This window comes from Salmo trutta, chromosome 16, assembly GCF_901001165.1.
Source record: "Salmo trutta chromosome 16, fSalTru1.1, whole genome shotgun sequence".
NCBI lineage: Eukaryota > Metazoa > Chordata > Actinopteri > Salmoniformes > Salmonidae > Salmo > Salmo trutta.
In genome coordinates, this window is record NC_042972.1 from 37,679,439 (window position 1) to 37,697,926 (window position 18,488).

The 18,488-nt window shown below is 47.1% G+C and overlaps 1 protein-coding gene across 8 annotated transcripts in view; it reads left to right on the forward strand.

Annotated features, from left to right (window-relative positions):
• LOC115150714 (chromodomain-helicase-DNA-binding protein 5) overlaps positions 1-17,825 on the forward strand; it is a 38,106-nt gene extending 20,281 nt beyond the window's left edge. For 3 of the 8 annotated variants that reach the window (XM_029694263.1, XM_029694257.1, XM_029694258.1), the window contains 33 exons: positions 66-192; positions 352-518; positions 629-847; positions 1,046-1,252; positions 1,457-1,668; positions 2,421-2,552; positions 2,850-2,964; positions 3,059-3,250; positions 3,449-3,649; positions 3,769-3,906; positions 4,157-4,278; positions 4,581-4,754; positions 4,869-5,010; positions 5,463-5,712; positions 5,821-5,945; positions 6,143-6,422; positions 6,833-7,005; positions 7,222-7,396; positions 8,492-8,578; positions 8,735-8,823; positions 8,912-9,045; positions 9,893-10,037; positions 10,292-10,457; positions 10,589-10,668; positions 10,890-11,109; positions 11,253-11,342; positions 11,449-11,613; positions 13,121-13,229; positions 13,344-13,476; positions 13,807-14,068; positions 14,293-14,456; positions 14,550-14,676; positions 14,929-17,825. In XM_029694263.1, the coding sequence (XP_029550123.1) occupies positions 66-192; positions 352-518; positions 629-847; positions 1,046-1,252; positions 1,457-1,668; positions 2,421-2,552; positions 2,850-2,964; positions 3,059-3,250; positions 3,449-3,649; positions 3,769-3,906; positions 4,157-4,278; positions 4,581-4,754; positions 4,869-5,010; positions 5,463-5,712; positions 5,821-5,945; positions 6,143-6,422; positions 6,833-7,005; positions 7,222-7,396; positions 8,492-8,578; positions 8,735-8,823; positions 8,912-9,045; positions 9,893-10,037; positions 10,292-10,457; positions 10,589-10,668; positions 10,890-11,109; positions 11,253-11,342; positions 11,449-11,613; positions 13,121-13,229; positions 13,344-13,476; positions 13,807-14,068; positions 14,293-14,456; positions 14,550-14,676; positions 14,929-15,053 (5,247 nt within the window). In that variant the 3' untranslated portion in view covers positions 15,054-17,825. The remainder of the gene's footprint in view (positions 1-65; positions 193-351; positions 519-628; positions 848-1,045; positions 1,253-1,456; positions 1,669-2,420; positions 2,553-2,849; positions 2,965-3,058; positions 3,251-3,448; positions 3,650-3,768; positions 3,907-4,156; positions 4,279-4,580; positions 4,755-4,868; positions 5,011-5,462; positions 5,713-5,820; positions 5,946-6,142; positions 6,423-6,832; positions 7,006-7,221; positions 7,397-8,491; positions 8,579-8,734; positions 8,824-8,911; positions 9,046-9,892; positions 10,038-10,291; positions 10,458-10,588; positions 10,669-10,889; positions 11,110-11,252; positions 11,343-11,448; positions 11,614-13,120; positions 13,230-13,343; positions 13,477-13,806; positions 14,069-14,292; positions 14,457-14,549; positions 14,677-14,928) is intronic. The other 5 variants (XM_029694261.1, XM_029694260.1, XM_029694262.1 and 2 more) reach the window with 5 other exon arrangements.
• Positions 17,826-18,488: the final 663 nt, after the last annotated feature.

Sequence of the window (18,488 nt, forward strand, 5' to 3'; positions counted from 1 at the left end):
TGAACGTCATTGGCTCTCATTGCTGATTGACTGTGTGGTTGTGAATTACTCGTGTCTGTTGGCAGAGTGAGGAGGACTTTGGGCTGGAGGAGTCGGACTTTGATGATGTCAGCATCCACAGTGTCTCGGTGCGCTCTGATACCTCGGGGAATGCCAAGAAGAAAGCCCGGAAGGGTCGGAAAAAAAGGAAAAGTATGCTATGTCTGTTATCTACACTAACCAGTTCCACTAGTTTATACTGTATATCCTCCTACCTTTTCAAAACCCTCATAACCTAATGACTGTTACTGCTGTGTGTGTGAAGACACAGACTACATTGACTTTTATCTGTGTTTCCTGTCTTGTGTTCAGGAGAGGATGGGGACGGCTATGAGACAGACCACCAGGACTACTGTGAGGTGTGCCAGCAGGGAGGGGAGATCATCCTGTGTGACACCTGTCCCAAAGCCTATCATCTGGTGTGTCTGGACCCCGAGCTGGAGAAAGCTCCCGAGGGCAAGTGGAGCTGCCCCCACTGTGTGAGTAGTACACCTTAACCTGGACTATCACTAAACACAACAGAAGTGCATCATCACTATCACATTCTAGAACAATATACATTATCACTATCCCTCATCTGTGCATTCAGGAGAAGGAGGGCATCCAGTGGGAGGCCAAAGATGATGACGATGAGGAAGAAGAGGTTGCGGTTGAGGAAGAGGACGACCACCTGGAGTTCTGCAGAGTGTGTAAAGACGGAGGGGAGCTGCTGTGCTGTGACACCTGCCCCTCCTCCTACCATATCCACTGCCTCAACCCTCCACTGCCTGAGATACCCAATGGGGAGTGGCTGTGCCCACGCTGCATGGTGAGTGACAAGTTCTCCCACCAGTCAGTGGGATGATCCAGTTGATGAACCATGTTATTTTTGAGAATGCACTTGGCTCTCCATTATTAAAATAGACTGCTGGAAACAAAATGAAAGTGTCATTCTCTGTGCAGGCTCCCAAGAGAGAACAGAGAGATAATGCCATGCTGTCTCGCACAACTCTCTTTTCCCCTCTAGTGCCCACCTCCGAAGGGGAAAGTACAGAGGATTCTCCACTGGATTTGGGGGGACCCCCCCTTACCAACTGAGGTGCCCCCTGGCCCCGATGGAGAGACTGTGGACCCGCTGGTAAAACCCCCCCTGAAGGGCCACCCGGAGAGGGAGCTGTTTGTCAAGTGGGCTGGTCTCTCCTACTGGCACTGCTCCTGGGTCAGTGAACTGCAGGTGAGACACACATTTGTCTGTTTGACTGCTGCTGAGGGGTTTGTCAGTGTTTGAAAGTCAGCCATGGTGAAATATACTGGCTTACTCTCACTTTAAAAATCTAGTTTGCAGAAGTTACAAGACTCTACATTTGCTACAGCACATTGTCAGAAATACGACAAGAATGTTCTGCAGCATCGTTGGTGTTGTCTGTGGTGTGTGCAGTTGGAGCTGTACCACGCGGTGATGTACCGTAACTACCAGCGTAAGAACGACATGGACGAGCCCCCTCCGTACGACTACGGCTCTGGGGAGGAGGAGCTGAACAACGAGAAGAGGAAGAGTAAAGACCCGCAGTACGCTGCCATGGAGGAGAGATTCTACCGCTACGGCATCAAGCCAGAGTGGATGGTCATCCACAGAATCCTCAACCACAGGTGCCCACCCCAGACACACACACCTTCCTCTCCCTGTCAGGACATTCTCTCACCCCAGACACACACACCTTCCTCTCCCTGTCGGGACATTCTCTCACCCCAGACACACACACCTTCCTCTCCGTCGGGACATTCTCTCACCCCAGACACACACACCTTCCTCTCCCTGTCGGGACATTCTCTCACCCCAGACACACACACCTTCCTCTCCCTGTCAGGACATTCTCTCACCCCAGACACACACACCTTCCTCTCCCTGTCAGGACATTCTCTCACCCCAGACACACACACCTTCCTCTCCGTCGGGACATTCTCTCACCCCAGACACACACACCTTCCTCTCCCTGTCGGGACATTCTCTCACCCCAGACACACACACCTTCCTCTCCCTGTCGGGACATTCTCTCACCCCAGACACACACACCTTCCTCTCCCTGTCGGGACATTCTCTCCCCCCAGACACACACACCTTCCTCTCCCGGTCGGGACATTCTCTCACCCCAGACACACATACCTTCCTCTCCCGGTCGGGACATTCTCTCACCCCAGACACACACACCTTCCTCTCCCTGTCGGGACATTCTCTCACCCAGACTCACGCTCAGCACTTGATATACAGTGGAATAAACTAGAGACAGGATTCTCAACCATACATTTTTGTCCCAGGTTTGAAATATGTAATTGCAACCTTTCCTTTTGTATTCTGAAGCTCCCAGAGTTGTGATTGTTGTTGTTCCTTGCGTTCCCTACAGTTATGATAAGGATGGGGATGTGCACTACCTGATCAAGTGGAGAGACCTGCCCTATGACCAGTGCACCTGGGAGGTGGATGACTTTGACGTCCCTGAGTATCACAACGCCAAACACTCCTATTGGGACCACAGGTCAGCTCAGAACTCACACTTTTCTCTCTCTCTCTCTCTCTCAATTCAATTCAAGGGGCTTTATTGACATGGGAAACATATGTTAACATTGCCAAATCGAGTGAAGTAGATAATATACAAAAGTGAAATAAACAATAAAAATTAACAGTAAACATTACACTCACAGAAGTGTCTCTGTCTCTCTCTCTTTCACTGTATCTCTCTCTTTCTCTTACGCATGCACATACAGACAAACATATTTCACATGATTTCACAACCTGAGTAGACTGTTTGTTGACGTCTCCTGTGATTTGACAGGGAGCAGATGATTGGTGACGACCAGCGCCCTTTAGTTGTGAGAAAGGGAAAGAAGGGCAAAGAGGAGGAGAAGAGGAGGGAGAGAGAAATCCCTCCTAACGCTCCAATTATAGATGTGAGTGGGTATCATTACTAGGGACTAAAACATACTGTACTATTGGCTTAACAATAAGCTGATACACCTCTGGTTGTTCTCTCTCTGTCACTAGCCTACCATCAAGTTTGAACATCAACCCTGGTACATCAATGCCACTGGGGGAACCCTGCACCCGTACCAGCTGGAGGGTCTGAACTGGCTGCGGTTCTCCTGGGCACAGGGCACAGACACTATCCTGGCAGACGAGATGGGCCTTGGCAAGACTGTCCAGACCATCGTGTTCCTCTACTCACTCTACAAGGAGGTGGGTGAGGAGAACCGGCTCATACAGGACAGGGGGCTATTTGTTTAGTATTAATGTTCTATGACGTTATTAAGTAAATACAATAGAACACAATAGAATCAGTTGTGATGAAAGTAATGCAATATCTGTTGAGTATATCGTCAAATAGTGTCCTTAGTCATGACTGAAACAAGGCTGAAACATGTCCTCCCCTCTCAGGGTCACTCCAAAGGGCCGTACCTGGTCAGTGCCCCCCTGTCCACCATCATCAACTGGGAGAGGGAATTTGAGATGTGGGCCCCAGACTTCTACGTGGTGACCTACACTGGGGACAAAGAAAGCCGGGCGGTCATCAGGGAGAACGAGTTCACCTTTGAGGACAGCGCGGTCAAAACAGGCCGCAAGGTCTTCCGTATGAAGGTATCCCCATAAACTACACTTACAATGTATTGAATCTCAGTAAACATCGACAAGCATGTCATTTACAGGCCAAAGGAGAGTGGTGGTCATATATAGACTCTCTGTTTTGGTCTTGACAGAAAGACACGGCCATCAAGTTCCATGTGTTGCTGACGTCATATGAGCTCATCACCATCGATCAGACCATTCTGGGCTCCATTAACTGGGCCTGTCTAGTGGTGGACGAGGCCCACAGACTGAAGAACAACCAGTCAAAGGTAACCCACCTCAAATTAAACCAATGCATTCTACAAATGGATGTAATTGGTCTTTATTTTCTTTGTCACTGGTGAACGGTAAATTGGCTAATAGTGTTTCTTAAGGTCCAAATTCTGATTTCTTTACAATCTATGATCAGTATCTTATCTATCTCCTCCCTTTTCAACATCATCAACCTTGTATAGCATTATGACTCAACTTTATTTGGGGCTTGGTTGAGTGTCTAATGTCGCTGTCACTGTTCCTCAGTTTTTCAGAATTCTCAACGGTTATAAGATCTACTATAAGCTGCTACTGACTGGTACTCCTCTGCAGAACAACCTGGAGGAGCTGTTTCACCTGCTCAACTTCCTCACCCCAGAGAGATTCAAGTAAGAGCTGTACTGTACTTCCTCCTGGGGCCATCCATTAGCCTGGCAGCCTGCCTCTTGGGCCTCTTACCTGCTGCAGTAGCAGAGAGTAAAGACCTAATGCTGAGGGAGATTCAATGGTTACCACAGGGTTCTCCTTTCAAATCCCTGCATACTAAGGCTTACAGTACAGCCTAAAGCCATGGCGGACACTTAAGCGTCAGTTGCTCCTCTTAACATCGACTGGAAGAAATGGGGATTGTGCCGTCTATAAGTGGTGTCTATAAACCGTTTTGCTGTGTCTGTGCTCGCTCTGTGTGCAGTAACCTGGATGGCTTCCTGGAGGAGTTTGCAGACATCTCCAAGGAGGACCAGATCAAGAAGCTGCATGATCTGCTGGGCCCACACATGCTCAGGAGACTGAAGGCTGACGTCTTCAAGAACATGCCTTCCAAGACAGAGCTCATTGTACGAGTGGAGCTCAGCCCCATGCAGAAGTTAGTTAGTCCTCTTCTAGTACTTTTCTATTGGACCTCCCATTGTTGTATAAAACCTCTTCAGAGTTGTTCCCCCAGGCCTATCCCGCCTTTCATTTGACCTCTGACCCACAGGAAGTACTACAAGTTCATCCTGACGCGGAACTTTGAGGCGCTCAACTCCAAGGGCGGGGGAAACCAGGTGTCCCTGCTCAACATCATGATGGACCTGAAGAAGTGCTGCAACCACCCCTACCTGTTCCCCGTGGCAGCCGTGGTGAGGGAGGGAGGAGAGATGGGATCCCTCTCCGGGTAGAGGGAGGAGGGAGGGAGGGAGGGAGGGGAGAAGGAGAGGGGGCAGAGGGGGGAGGCCATGCTAAGGGCTGCGGGGAGGGACTGATGTTTAGGAGGACTTGTGTGTTTCTAAATGTGTGCATCAGTGGAGGCTGCTGAGGGGAGGACAGCTCATAATAATGGCTGGAATGGAGTGAATGGAATGGTATCAAACACATCAATGATGTGGTTTCCATGTGGTTGATAACATTCCATTGACTCCATTCCAACCATTATTATGAGCCGTCCTCCCATCAGCAGCCTCCACTGGTGTGTATTGTAGAAGTTGATAGGTTGCCAACATGCAGGTATGTTTGTTTATCAGTGAGAGTTGACTGTCTGTGTGTAAGGGGCTGTGGTCTCTTGTTGGGTTATTTGCTCATTGTGTATATGCAGGAAGCACCAGTGTTACCCAATGGCTCTTATGATGGGAACCAGCTGGTCAAGTCCTCAGGCAAACTCACCCTGCTCCAGAAGATGCTAAGGAAACTCAAAGATGAAGGACACAGAGTTCTCATCTTCTCCCAGATGACTAAGATGCTGGATCTGCTTGAGGACTTTCTGGAATACGAGGGCTACAAATATGAACGCATTGATGGAGGCATCACAGGGGGACTACGACAGGAGGCTATCGACCGCTTCAACGGTGAGTTACGCTGCTGTTCTGTCTTTCTCCAGCAGGGAGCAACACAAACAGTACTCACACTCGCGTACTCACTCACTCATTGACTCTGCGCCTTGATTCCTACTGCAGCACCGGGTGCTCAGCAGTTCTGCTTCCTGCTCTCCACCCGAGCTGGAGGCTTGGGCATCAACCTGGCCACGGCAGACACCGTCATCATCTACGACTCAGACTGGAACCCTCACAACGATATCCAGGTACTGTGGGAAATGGTACACACTAACACAGGCATACTGTACATACAGTATACTGTCTTCTGAATGCATTATAACCCTCACAGTGTTATCTCGTTCTATTTGTCTTCCTCCTTGACTCCCTGTTATGTTTCTTTATTTCTAACTCTGTAACTGTCTCTGCCGCTCTCTCTTTCCCTCCCTCCATCTCTCTGCTGCAGGCATTCAGCAGGGCCCACCGTATAGGTCAGAATAAGAAGGTGATGATCTATCGCTTTGTGACGCGAGCTAGCGTGGAGGAGCGCATCACCCAGGTGGCCAAGAGGAAGATGATGCTGACCCACCTGGTGGTGAGGCCCGGTCTGGGCTCCAAGACCGGCTCCATGTCCAAACAGGAGCTGGACGACATCCTCAAGTTCGGCACCGAGGAACTCTTCAAGGACGAGATGGAGGCAGCCGCACGGGCCATGGGTTCCCATCAAAAACTCTGTAAGAATAATGGTACGCACACTGACTACACTGTGTCATAATATAAAGCAATCAAGCTTCTAAATGTGCCACTATTTTCAAGCAAGCTGCTATAGTTATGGCAACACAGCCAGAGAAAGGTATAGTGTGCCACTCATGTTACCAGAGGCATATCTAGAGCAGTGGGCTTCAAAGTTGGGGTCGCGGAGGAACTGCAGTGGGGTCGCCAAATAAATAAATGAAAAAAAACTGAGTAGGGATTATTGTATGGGATCAATATACAATTCACCCCAAGGGTTTAGCATTTCTGTTTGAAAAGTCAGTTTTGAACTGAACATTTAACCAATTTTCATTCTTGTAATATTGTTTCTAGATTTGACATGGATGTAAAGTAAACCAGCCTGTATCCCTCTGATATATTGTGATACTCGTGTTTATTCCAGGGGACATAAAGGATGGAGATGAGGGTAGTGTCATTCACTATGATGACAATGCCATCTCCAAGCTGCTGGACCGCAGCCAGAATGCTACGGAGGACACTGAGATCCAGAACATGAACGAATACCTCAGCTCCTTCAAGGTGGCCCAGTACGTGGTCAAAGACGAGGACGCAGAGGTGAGGACACTCACACACTCAGTCAGCGTGGGCGTTGTTATGTCTAGGAGTGGCTCTGTTATGTATTCTCACAGTGTGTATGTGTGAGTATTCAGCAGTCTCTTCATTGTATTCTCATTGATTACCAGTGTTTATTCAGTAGTAGCCAACCATTTTGTTTAGCCAATAGTATCCTTGTTCAGTATTCTCACGTTGTGTGCATGCGTGTGTGTTCAGGAGGAGCCCCAGCGGGAGATCATTAAGCAGGAGGAGAATGTGGATCCAGACTACTGGGAGAAGCTGCTGAGGCACCATTATGAGCAGCAACAGGAGGACCTGGCCCGCAACCTGGGCAAAGGCAAACGCATCCGCAAGCAGGTCAACTACAACGACACGTCTCAGGAGGACCAAGGTTTGCCTCATACTGTGCTGTACACTCTGGCCTGCTATTCTCTTCTGCTTTAAAGGGATACTTCAGGATTTTGGCAATGAAGTCCTTTATCTACTTCCCCAGAGTCAGATGAACTCATAGATACCATTTTCATGTCTCTAGCGTTAGTGCAACTGCTAACTCAATGACTGGACGTATTAACTGCTAGCATGTTAGTAGATACCATAGACTTTTAGTTATTGTGTTAATGCTAGTTAGCATTGGCTCACGAAACTACCTCTAACTTACTTCATACTGGATGCAGAGTATAAAAAATGGATCCATGAGTTCATCTGACTCTGGGGAAGTAGATAAAGGGCTGCATTGCCAAAATCCTGATGTATCCCTTTACTGTAACAGTAATGCTATGCTTATTGGTCCCCCTCCTTTTAGAAAACATTTGAGTGAACTTAGCATCACTCTAGAACAGTGGTATTCAAACTTTTTCAGTGGGGACCCCATTTGTTTTGGCCATTTTTTTCCTAATAATTTTGCATGACCCCACCCCAAATCTAATGACACAACCTTACAATCAGTAAATGTATATTTTTACATCAACAAATAACCTTCAATTCATCACACTTTCATCTAGAAAAGAAACCAATAAATACATTTACTCAGTAAAATTGTATTTTTCAAATTATCTTTCTCAAAAACTAGAGCAGCTTGCTTGAAAATAGTGGCACATTTAGAAGCTTGATTGCTTTATATTGCTTATAGCGTTACAGTATGTAAGTTGTGTAGAGTTCCTCTTATAACACTACACCCCATAGTTCAACAACAGGCATTTGAGACTGAAAGGGAAACATTTAAACCCATCTAAAGCAAATGCACACTCAGAGACATGAAGTGTTGATGAAGTGCACAGTCCACCAGTGTAGTGGCTGGGAGGACAGAACAGACAGAGGCTCTGCTGCTAGTCAGTAGTAGTTTTTGAAAGAATGCCTGCCCCCCAGTGGTGTAGTGGAGTAGTGTCAGTGTGCATGCCCACTGTAGCGGTCTCCCCTCCTCCCCCAGTAGGCCCCTACACAAGTGAATGCACTGTGCTGTTTCTCTCTGATCTGATCTGTGGCTCAGAGTGGCAGGATGATCTTTCAGACAATCATTCCGAGTACTCCGTGGGGTCCGAGGACGAGGACGAAGATTTCGAGGAGAGGCCGGAAGGTGGGTGTCAATGAGACCTGCGTAATCACTACGTTATAGATAACTAACTCTCTCAGTGCCTGCTCTGTCCTGTGTAGATGGGCCTGGAACCTATCATTGATAAGATGTTGCTGAGGCACCTGGCTGATGGTGGTGGGGGGGGGTGTTTCTCTGTAGGTGGGCGCAGGCATTCTCGCAGGCAGCTGAAGAGTGACAGGGACAAACCTCTGCCACCCCTGCTGGCACGCGTAGGGGGCAACATCGAGGTAAGGAAGGAAGCACTCTGGTTTTAATGTAGTAGACAACATGTGTATGCACATTGATTTGACCAATGGGTATAATGCCCTGTGCCAGGTGCTGGGGTTCAACGCCCGTCAGCGGAAGGCCTTCCTCAACGCTATCATGCGCTGGGGCATGCCTCCTCAGGACGCCTTCAACTCTCACTGGCTGGTCAGAGACCTGAGAGGGAAGAGTGAGAAAGAGTTCAGGTATTTAAAGCTCCTCCTGTACTCAGGGTTATTTTAACTGGGGTTCAGCTGCAGTCTACTGTTCACTCCCATACGAAATGCAAGACAATGTCAGTTCAAGTATTAAAAATATATATATTTTTCTATTTAGTTATTTTTTTTCTTCCCCCCAATTTCGTGGTATCCAATTGGTAGTTACAGTCTTGTCTCATTGCTGCAACTCCCGTACGGACTCGGGAAAGGCAAAGGCCGAGAGCCGCGCGTCCTCCGAAACACAACCCAGCCAAGCCGCACTGCTTCTTACATTTACATTTTAGTCATTTAGCAGACGCTCTTATACAGAGCGACTTACAGTAGTGAATGCATACATTTCATTTCATACATTTGTTTTCTGTGCTGGCCCCCCGTGGGAATCGAACCTACAACCCTGGCGTTGCAAACACCATGCATTGCAAACACTATGCTCTACCAACTGAGCTACAGTTCAGTTCAATGCCCACTTAACCTGGAAGCCAGCCGCACCAATGTGTCGGAGGAAACACCGTACATCTTGGGACCGTGTCAGCGGGCACTACGCCCAGCCCGCCACAGGAGTCGCTAGTCTGCGATGGGACAAGGACATCCCTGCCGGCCAAACCCTCCCCTAACCCGGACGATGCTGGGCCAATTGTGCGCCACCCCATTGGTCTCCCGGGCGCGGCCAGCTGCGACAGAGCCTGGACTCGAACCCAGAATCTCTAGTGACACAGCTAGCACTGCGATGCAGTGTCTTAGACCACTGCATCACTCGGGAGGCCCCAGTTCAAGTATCTTTGTTACTATGATCGGAAATTGATTAGCTGTATGAATGTGACCCTGTCTCTCTTAGGGCCTACGTGTCCCTGTTCATGAGACATCTTTGTGAGCCCGGGGCAGACGGGGCGGAGACCTTTGCAGATGGGGTTCCACGAGAAGGGCTGTCCCGCCAGCATGTCCTCACCAGGATTGGGGTTATGTCTCTGGTCAGGAAAAAGGTACACATCAACCAGTAATCCAATGACTCCATAGTTACATTAATAAAACCCAGCAGAAAGCAGTAAGTTAGCCTCCTAACTGGGTTGAGAAATGTCTTGTAGCCTATGTTTAGATTGAGTAAAGCTGGTTCCCTGCCTCTAGCATCAGGTTTTAGATAGCATGCCTTCAATAAAATGCAACAAGTCTAGAATGGTGGAGAAATCCAGTTTCTTCTTTTGTTAGATTGTTAACTCACTGTTGTGTCTGTATCCAGGTCCAGGAGTTTGAGCATGTCAATGGGAAATACAGCACTCCAGACCTGATCCCTATTGGACTGGAGCTGAAGAAACTGACGGAGAGTCTGTCCTCTGACCCCAACACCCCCGTCCCTGCCAGCCCTGCAGCCACACCCCAGCCTCCTGGAAGTCCTGTCCCACCAGGTCAGAGTCACATCCTCACCCTGTCCAGTGTGTGTGGTATGTGTGTGTGTTTCAGAACTCAGCTTAGTTCATTAGATCCATTAGACAGGAAATGAAAGACACTGTTGGTGATTGTTTTGCTGTTTTTACAGAGAAGATGGACTCGATCTCAGGACCTGCTGAAGACAAGGAGCCCACAGAACAGGAATGCAAGAAGCTACCAGAACTGGAGGTCAGAGTTCACGCTTATTCAGAAATGTCCCTTTATTCCCCTCTCTTATCCTTCTCATCCCTCTATCCTTTACTGTCTTCATACATCTCCCCATACATATAATTTAATTATTATTATAATACAAAACACATGCCACCTTCTAACTGTCACCTTTTAAAGTAAACTGTCTCCTTTTTGTTTTACTCTGACTCCCTCTCCATTTGTGATGGTTGTCTCTCCAGACTCATGTTAGTACAGAGTCATCTTCCCAGGTAGAGAAGACGGACATCACTCCTGACAGTGATGAGACAGCGAAAGGCAGCACAGAGGACAAACCAGTCTCCTCAGAGGAGAGTAGTGAAATGACAGACATACCCTCCACACTGATAGAGCCATCCATCAATCCTAAAGCGCCTCCATCCATACAGACAGAGCTGTCGTCCAATCAAAGCTCACCAAAAGGTGAGCAGTGCATTACATGGTTATTATAATCAAATGAGGTGTAAATGGTTGGTGTAATGGCTTTGGTTTGTCCCACTTCATAAAAATTAGTTGTGACATGTCTCTGTTCTGATGTGGTCATCTGTTTGTCAATGACTCTCTAGCGGAGCCCTGTCGAGAGACAGAGAAGTCCTTAGAAAAAGGAGACAGTGATCCTGCCCCAGCCAAACCTGAGGAGAAGGAACTGAATCCAGGTATTTGCGGAACAGCGAAAAACATTAAAACCTTGTCACTCTTTGAGTGACACTTTTTGCTGAAAGAGGACCTCAAAAATGTAAGCTAGCTGTTCCATTTCCTTAGTTGTTTCAGACGAGGCCAAGAGCGAGGACTTGCTCGTGCCCGAGGGACGGCTGAATGGAGAAAAAGAAGCACAGGAGGAGATGGAGGAGGTCAGGAGGGAATTACTGGAGAAGAATGGTTTCAAGATGAGGTTCATGTTCAACATTGCCGACGGAGGCTTCACAGGTGAGGTGTGAGCAGGAGAAACAGCTAAGGTGTAGGAACACTACATACACTACATGACCAAAAGTATTTGGACACCTGCTTGTCAAACATCTCATTCCAAAATCGTGGGCATTAATATGGAGTTGGTCCACCCTTTGCTGCTATAACAACCTCCACTCTTCTGGGAAGGCTTTCCACTAGATGATGGAACATTACATCCTAACAGGGTTGAGAAATGTCTTGTAGCCTATGTTTAGATTGAGTAAAGCTGGTTCCCTCTAGCATCAGGTTTTAGATAGCATGCCTTCAATAAAATGCAACAAGTCTAGAATGGTGGAGAAATCCAAGTCTTCTGTTGTTAGATTGTTAACTCACTGTTGTGTCTGTAGCCAGGTCCAGGAGTTTAAGCATGTCAATGGGAAGTACAGCACTCCAGACTTGCTTCAATTCAGCCACAAGAGCATTAGTGAGGTCGGGCACTGATGTTGGGCAATTAGGCCTGGCTCGCAGTAGGCTTTCCAATTCATCCCAAAGGTGTTCGATGGGGTTGAGTTCACTGCTCTCTGCAGGCCAGTCAAGTTCTTCCACACCAATCTCGACAAACCATTTCTGTATGGACATCGCTTTGTGAATGGGGGCATTGTTATGCTGAAACAGGAAAGGGCCTTCCCCAAACTGTTGCCACAAGTTGGATGCACAGAATCATCTAAAATATCATTGTATGATGTAGCGTTAAGGTTTCCCTTCACTGGAACTAAGGGGCCTAGTCCAAACCATGAAAAACAGCCCCAGACCATTATTTCTCCATCACCAAACTTTACAGTTGGCACTATGCATTAGGGCAGGTAGGAATTCGCCAAACCCAGATTCATCCTTCGGACTGCCAGATCATGATTCATCACTCCAGAGAACACGTTTCCACTGCTCCAGAGTCCAATGGCGGCGAGCTTTACACCACTCTAGCCGACGCTTGGCATTGCGCATGGTGATCTTAGGCTTGTGTACGGCTACTCGGCCATGAAAACCCTTTTCATGAAGTTCCCACGAACAGTTATTGTGCTGACTGTGCTGACGTTGCTTCCAGAGGCAGTTTAGAGCTCGGTAGAGAGTGTTGCAACCTAGGACAGACAATTTTTATGCGCTTCAGCACTCTATGGTCTTGTTCTGTGAGCTTGTCTTGCCTACCACTTCGCGTTTGAGCCGTTGTTGCTCCTAGACATTTCCACTTCACAATAACAGCACTTACAGTTGACCGGAGCAGCTCTAGCAGGGCAGAAGTTTTATGAACTGACTTGTTGGAAAGGTGGCATCCTATGACGGCGCCACGTTGAAAGTCAATGAGCTCTTCAGTAAGGCCATTATACTGCCAATGTTTGACTATGGAGATTGCATGGCTGTGTGCTCGATTTTATACACCTGTCAGCAATGGGTGTGGCTGAAATAGCCGAATCCACTAATTTGAAGGGGTGTCCACATACTTTTGTATATATAGTGTAGAAGTATGATCTGATGTGTTACTATATCTCAGAGCTGCACACCCTGTGGCAGAACGAGGAGCGGGCTGCCGTGTCATCTGGGAAGATGTATGACATCTGGCACCGTCGCCACGACTACTGGCTACTGGCTGGCATCGTAACGTATCCTTCCTCTGCATCTAACACAGCTGTTCGGAATTCACAGTGTGCAGGTCTCTCTGTTTGTGATGTGAAGCCCTTTTATCATGTTTGTTTTCCTTTACGGGGGAACCTCAGACATGGCTATGCCCGCTGGCAGGACATTCAGAACGACCCACGCTATGCCATCCACAATGAGCCCTTCAAGACTGAGATGCACAAGGGAAATTACCTGGAGATGAAGAACAAGTTCCTGGCTCGTCGCTTTAAGGTAAAGTGCTTATCGCTGTCATACAAACACATCTGTGAACACCTTGAATCTGAAAAGTGGACAAGACAACTGAAGGCAACATTCAATCTCCCCTCTCGCTCTCTCGCACTCTCTCTCTCTCTCTCTCTCTCTCTTTCTCTCTCACCCCCCCTCTCTCTCTCTCTCTTGCTCTCTCTCTCTCTCTCTCTCTCTCTCACCACCCCCTTCTCTCTCTCTCTCTCTCTCTCTCGCTCTCTCTCACCACCCCCCCCTCTCTCTCTCACCACCCCCCCCTCTCTCTCTCTCTCAATTTCATTGACATTTCTCTCCCACCCTCCCACTCTGCCCTAGCTGTTGGAGCAGGCTCTGGTGATAGAGGAGCAGTTGAGGAGGGCAGCGTACCTGAATATGACCCAGGACCCCAGCCACCCGGCCATGGCCCTGAACACTCGCTTTGCTGAGGTGGAGTGTCTGGCTGAGTCTCACCAGCACCTGTCCAAGGAGTCTCTGGCTGGAAACAAGCCAGCCAACGCCGTGCTGCACAAAGGTCTGTCATCTCCCAGTGTGTACACAGCAGCAGGACTAAAACACTGTCTACAAACTCAAGATCTGGGTGAATAATAATTAAGCATTGCATGAACTGTAGATAAGATTGGATACGTAAGTGCATTCTCCTCATTGACGGTGTATGTGTGTGTGTGTGTGTGTGTGTGTGTGTGTGTGTGTGTGTGTGTGTGTGTGTGTGTGTGTGTGTGTGTGTGTGTGTGTGTGTGTGTGTGTGTGTGTGTGTCTGTGTGTGTGTGTGTGTGTGTGTGTGTGTGTGTGTGTGCGTTCCAGTACTGAACCAGCTGGAGGAGCTGTTAAGTGACATGAAGGCGGATGTGACGCGGCTTCCTAACATGTTGTCCCGGATCCCCCCAGTGTCTTCGCGTCTGCAGATGTCTGAGAGGAGCATCCTCAGCCGCCTCACCAGCCGCGGCAACGAACCTCCGCCCCAACAGGTACTGTACTGTCATTGGCTCTGTTATGGTGATAGGTAGTTTTGGTTGATTCCATCATTGACAGGATGTGTAAAATGTTTACTCTACCTCCAGCCGTTCGGCCAGGGCTCATTTGCCTGTTCCCAGATGTACAGCACTGGCTTTGGGGGCAGTTTCCGGGGGCCTGCAGGTGAGACCATGGTCAACTATAGCCAGATGCCCCTGGGACCCTATGTCAGTGGTAAGTGGCCTGTCTCTACACGACTTTTAACTGTAAGACAAGATGTTTCAGCTGAACAGCCGTGGACAGAATGTATGAAAAAGAGGGAGCACTGTAAGATGAACTACTGCTCTGCTTCTCTTTCTAATAATATGTTAGGGAATACATAGCTTCAAATATTGTATTTGGGTCATCTCTTTTGCTGAGCACCCTTTGTTTGGTATCCCTGTTTGGTATCCCTTCACTCCCCCCCAATCATTTTTCCCTTTCTAGTGTCCAACGGCCCCCCACCGCCATCCAGCCACTTGGACAAGAAGTCCTGCGACCACCTGAGGGATGTCACCACCCCTGACCTTAAGTCAGGCAAGCCCAGTGATGTTATCTGTATTGAAGATTAGATAATCTACTCCAAAACTGATCTGGAGTCAGCCAAGCCAAGGGATGTCAACTACTGTATCAATGATTACAGAATCAACCCCCCAGAGAACTCCTAAAGAAGTTCTATGTCTATGGATCATAGGATAACACTAAGAACATTACACTGATGTATCTGTCTGTCGTATCAATTGCACTTCTATCTTTCAAGGATTCTTCAACATACTTTGCAGTAGCTATTTGCTTTTATGACTTAGGTTGGCGAGTCAAGCAGAGGAACTGTCTATTAGGACGTGAGAGTCAAACGACCTCATACGCCCCGACCTCTGCTACCTGACATGTGGAAGCGTGTTCCCCTGCTCAGACGTTGCATGCATCAACTAATGGTTGGGTGCTACGCCATCGACTGTGCCATCGGGCACCACATTGCTATACGTAAAATACTTATCCAGGGGTAGTAAGATCTGCCATGTGTCAGCAACGGCTGGGCAGAGGAACACGACTGTGGTGATCTTATAGGATGACTGGAACTGCCCTGTCTTGGCTACAGGGAGAGCTGGGAAAGTCAAAGTTCACATGAAGATGAGCCGGTGGAGGTGCCAAGGCTGCTGTAATGAGACGTATCTGTGTCTATTTATTCCATTTAGGCCTGACTCTGCTCCCTCGTTCTGGGTCTTTTCCTCCTGCGTTCATCATTGGCCTATTCATTGTGCATCGGGACTGACCTCTGCTGGAGCTTTGTGCTTTAGCTACATACAAATAGAAGGAAAACCACGAAGGCATAAGTCTCCCCTCCTAGAATTATAGAGATGATAAGTGGGTGCTCATACAGCAGCCAATTCTCTGGTCAATTTTAGTACATGTGTTTGTTTTTATAGTTTCATGGCAGAGCCTTGATTTGGAACTTGTAGGAATAAGAGTGACTTTAAGGAAGTACAGCTGCACTATGCCTCACCCCATAAAGACTGCCATCTCCCGCCTCTGGAGAAAGGGATCCTAGTTACAGAGCTGCATTAGCTACTAATATACTAAGGGTTCCCCTTTGTAATGTACATAGTTCAAGAGACTGCTGTTTATTTTGCCTTGCATAATCATTGTGAATTTAATGCATACATGCATAACAATGTAACAGGCTGGATTAGTGCAAAAAGTGACGATCACATAGAAGTTACAGAACATATCTAACTGTGGTACAGTTTGTAACCATTTGTACATTTCAGAAGAGACTCAAGTCTAGCCTATTTCTGCCAATGGTATAGTACATGTATTTCTTTAACATTTGAATGTGATTATTGGCTGTTGCCTGCTACACATACAGCTCCTCTCTCCCTCTTCCATTTTGAGAAATGCTAAAACAAAAAAGTGCTTATGACACTGCGTCCGTCACCTTTTGGCCTAGGTTTCATGTTTTCCATGAAAAGTGCTTTATTGTGTGTTCTTCATGTTAAGGTAAAGTGTTATTTCAGTATTTACTGCTTTAGTGCCACTAAAAGACGGCTGCTTACTCCGTGTCCTGGATGGCTAACGTCCCAGATTGTATGCTGATAATCTTAGACTTGGGTGAAATTGTTTCCATTAAGAAGTGAGGGCAGTGGTTGAATTAGATAGCTAATTCAATCATCAATAGATTAGAATCTTCATAGATATTAGCCATCAAGGAACAAGGTTGGAGAGCATTACAGTAAAAGTATCAAAATGTATTTTTATGTTTCTTTTTATATATGGGTTCCTTGGAAGAGAACTGTTTATTGCATTGCGTGTTGTGAGGACTAAACTGTATCAGAGCGACAGCATGGATTCACTTGACAATACTGTTTATTCCATCTGTCTGCTAATGTGATTGTCCAAAGTGAAACTACTGGTTTATATGTTTAATGAGACTTCATTTGTTCAGATTCTTCAAGAATGTGTGTATTCAATTTTCTCATTGCAATGTTTGCTCTTATTTTTCTCAAAGAGTAGTAGAGGCATTACCTATTTGTATTGTTTTTAATGACAGGGCTATAGCACTTACAGTATGTGGAGGTTTTGAGAAAGAAATTGTGAATGGACCATCCTGAACTGAAGAGATTCCTGTATACAGGGTCTGATTGTAGCTCTGCTCTGTAGGCTTTTTATATGAATCTCCTGAGGTGCTCTGTCATGCCCTCTGTTGGCTGGAATGTGTAACTACATACTGTTTCAGTTGCTGATCCCAATTGGACCCCTAAGCCCTACTCCCAATGCACCTGTGGAGGTCTGAGAGGATTTGAACGGTATAAGCAACATGGTGAAACTCCCACATAGTGTATCATAGGGCAAGGTGGAGCTATAACCATATTGCTTACACCCGTCAAATCCTCTAAGATCTCCCAAGGGCATAGGGCGTACTGTAAGTCTTAAGGCTCCATTTGGGATTGGGCCACTGTCTTCTCAGACAAAGCACTTCACCTGAAGTTGAGATAGGAATTTCAACAAATAGGGCACATATCAGTTCGTAAGCTATTATTTTGCACCCAATTGAGTGACTGTTTATCAGTGCTGTTCTGTCCATGGAGTGTGCAGTCCCAGTGTTTCTGTTCAGCCTGTTACTCAATTTGTAAGTCATATGAGGGTCCCTGTGTGGACTAAAGTGTTGGTTTGGATGGTTTGGACAAGACCCACACCTTGTCATAAATTGGAATAGTGTCACTGGACAGAAGCAACTAGCAATGCTATGTAAATACTAAGATGTCCAGTGTTTTGTCTCTCTCATACTCTTATCGATCATGTACCTAACTATACTGAAAAAAATATAAACTCAACATGCAACAATTTAAAAGATTTTTCCTAGTTACAATTCATATAAAGAAATCAGTGAATTGAAATGAATTAATTAGGCCCTAGTCTATGGATTCACATGACTGGGCAGGGTTTTAGCCATGGGTGGGCCTGGGTGGCAGCCAGGCCCAGCCAATCACATGACCAGGCCCACCCATAGGGGAGTCAGGCCCAGCCAATCAGAGTTAGTTTTTCCCCACAAAAGGGTTTCTCCCCCACTGTGCTGGACGTGGTCTGCGGTTGTGAGGCCGGTTGGACGTACTGCCAAATTCTTTAAAACGACGTAGGAGGCAGCTTATGGTAGAGAAATGAACATTCAATTCTCTGGCAACAGCTTTGGTGGACATTCCAGCAGTCAGCATGTCAATTGCACGCTCCCTCAAAACTTGAGACATCTGTGGCATTGTGTTGTGTGACAAAACTGCACATTTTAAAGTGGCCTTTTATTGCCCCCAGCACAAGGTGCACCTGTGTAATGAGCGTGCTGATTAATCAGCTTCTTGATATGCCACCCCTGTCAGGTGGATGGATTATATTGGCAAAGGAGACATGCATCCTAATAGGGATGTAAACAAATTTGTGCACAAAATTTGAGAGAAATAAGCTTTTTGTGTGTATGGAACATTTCTGGGATCTTTTATTTCAGCTCATGAAACATG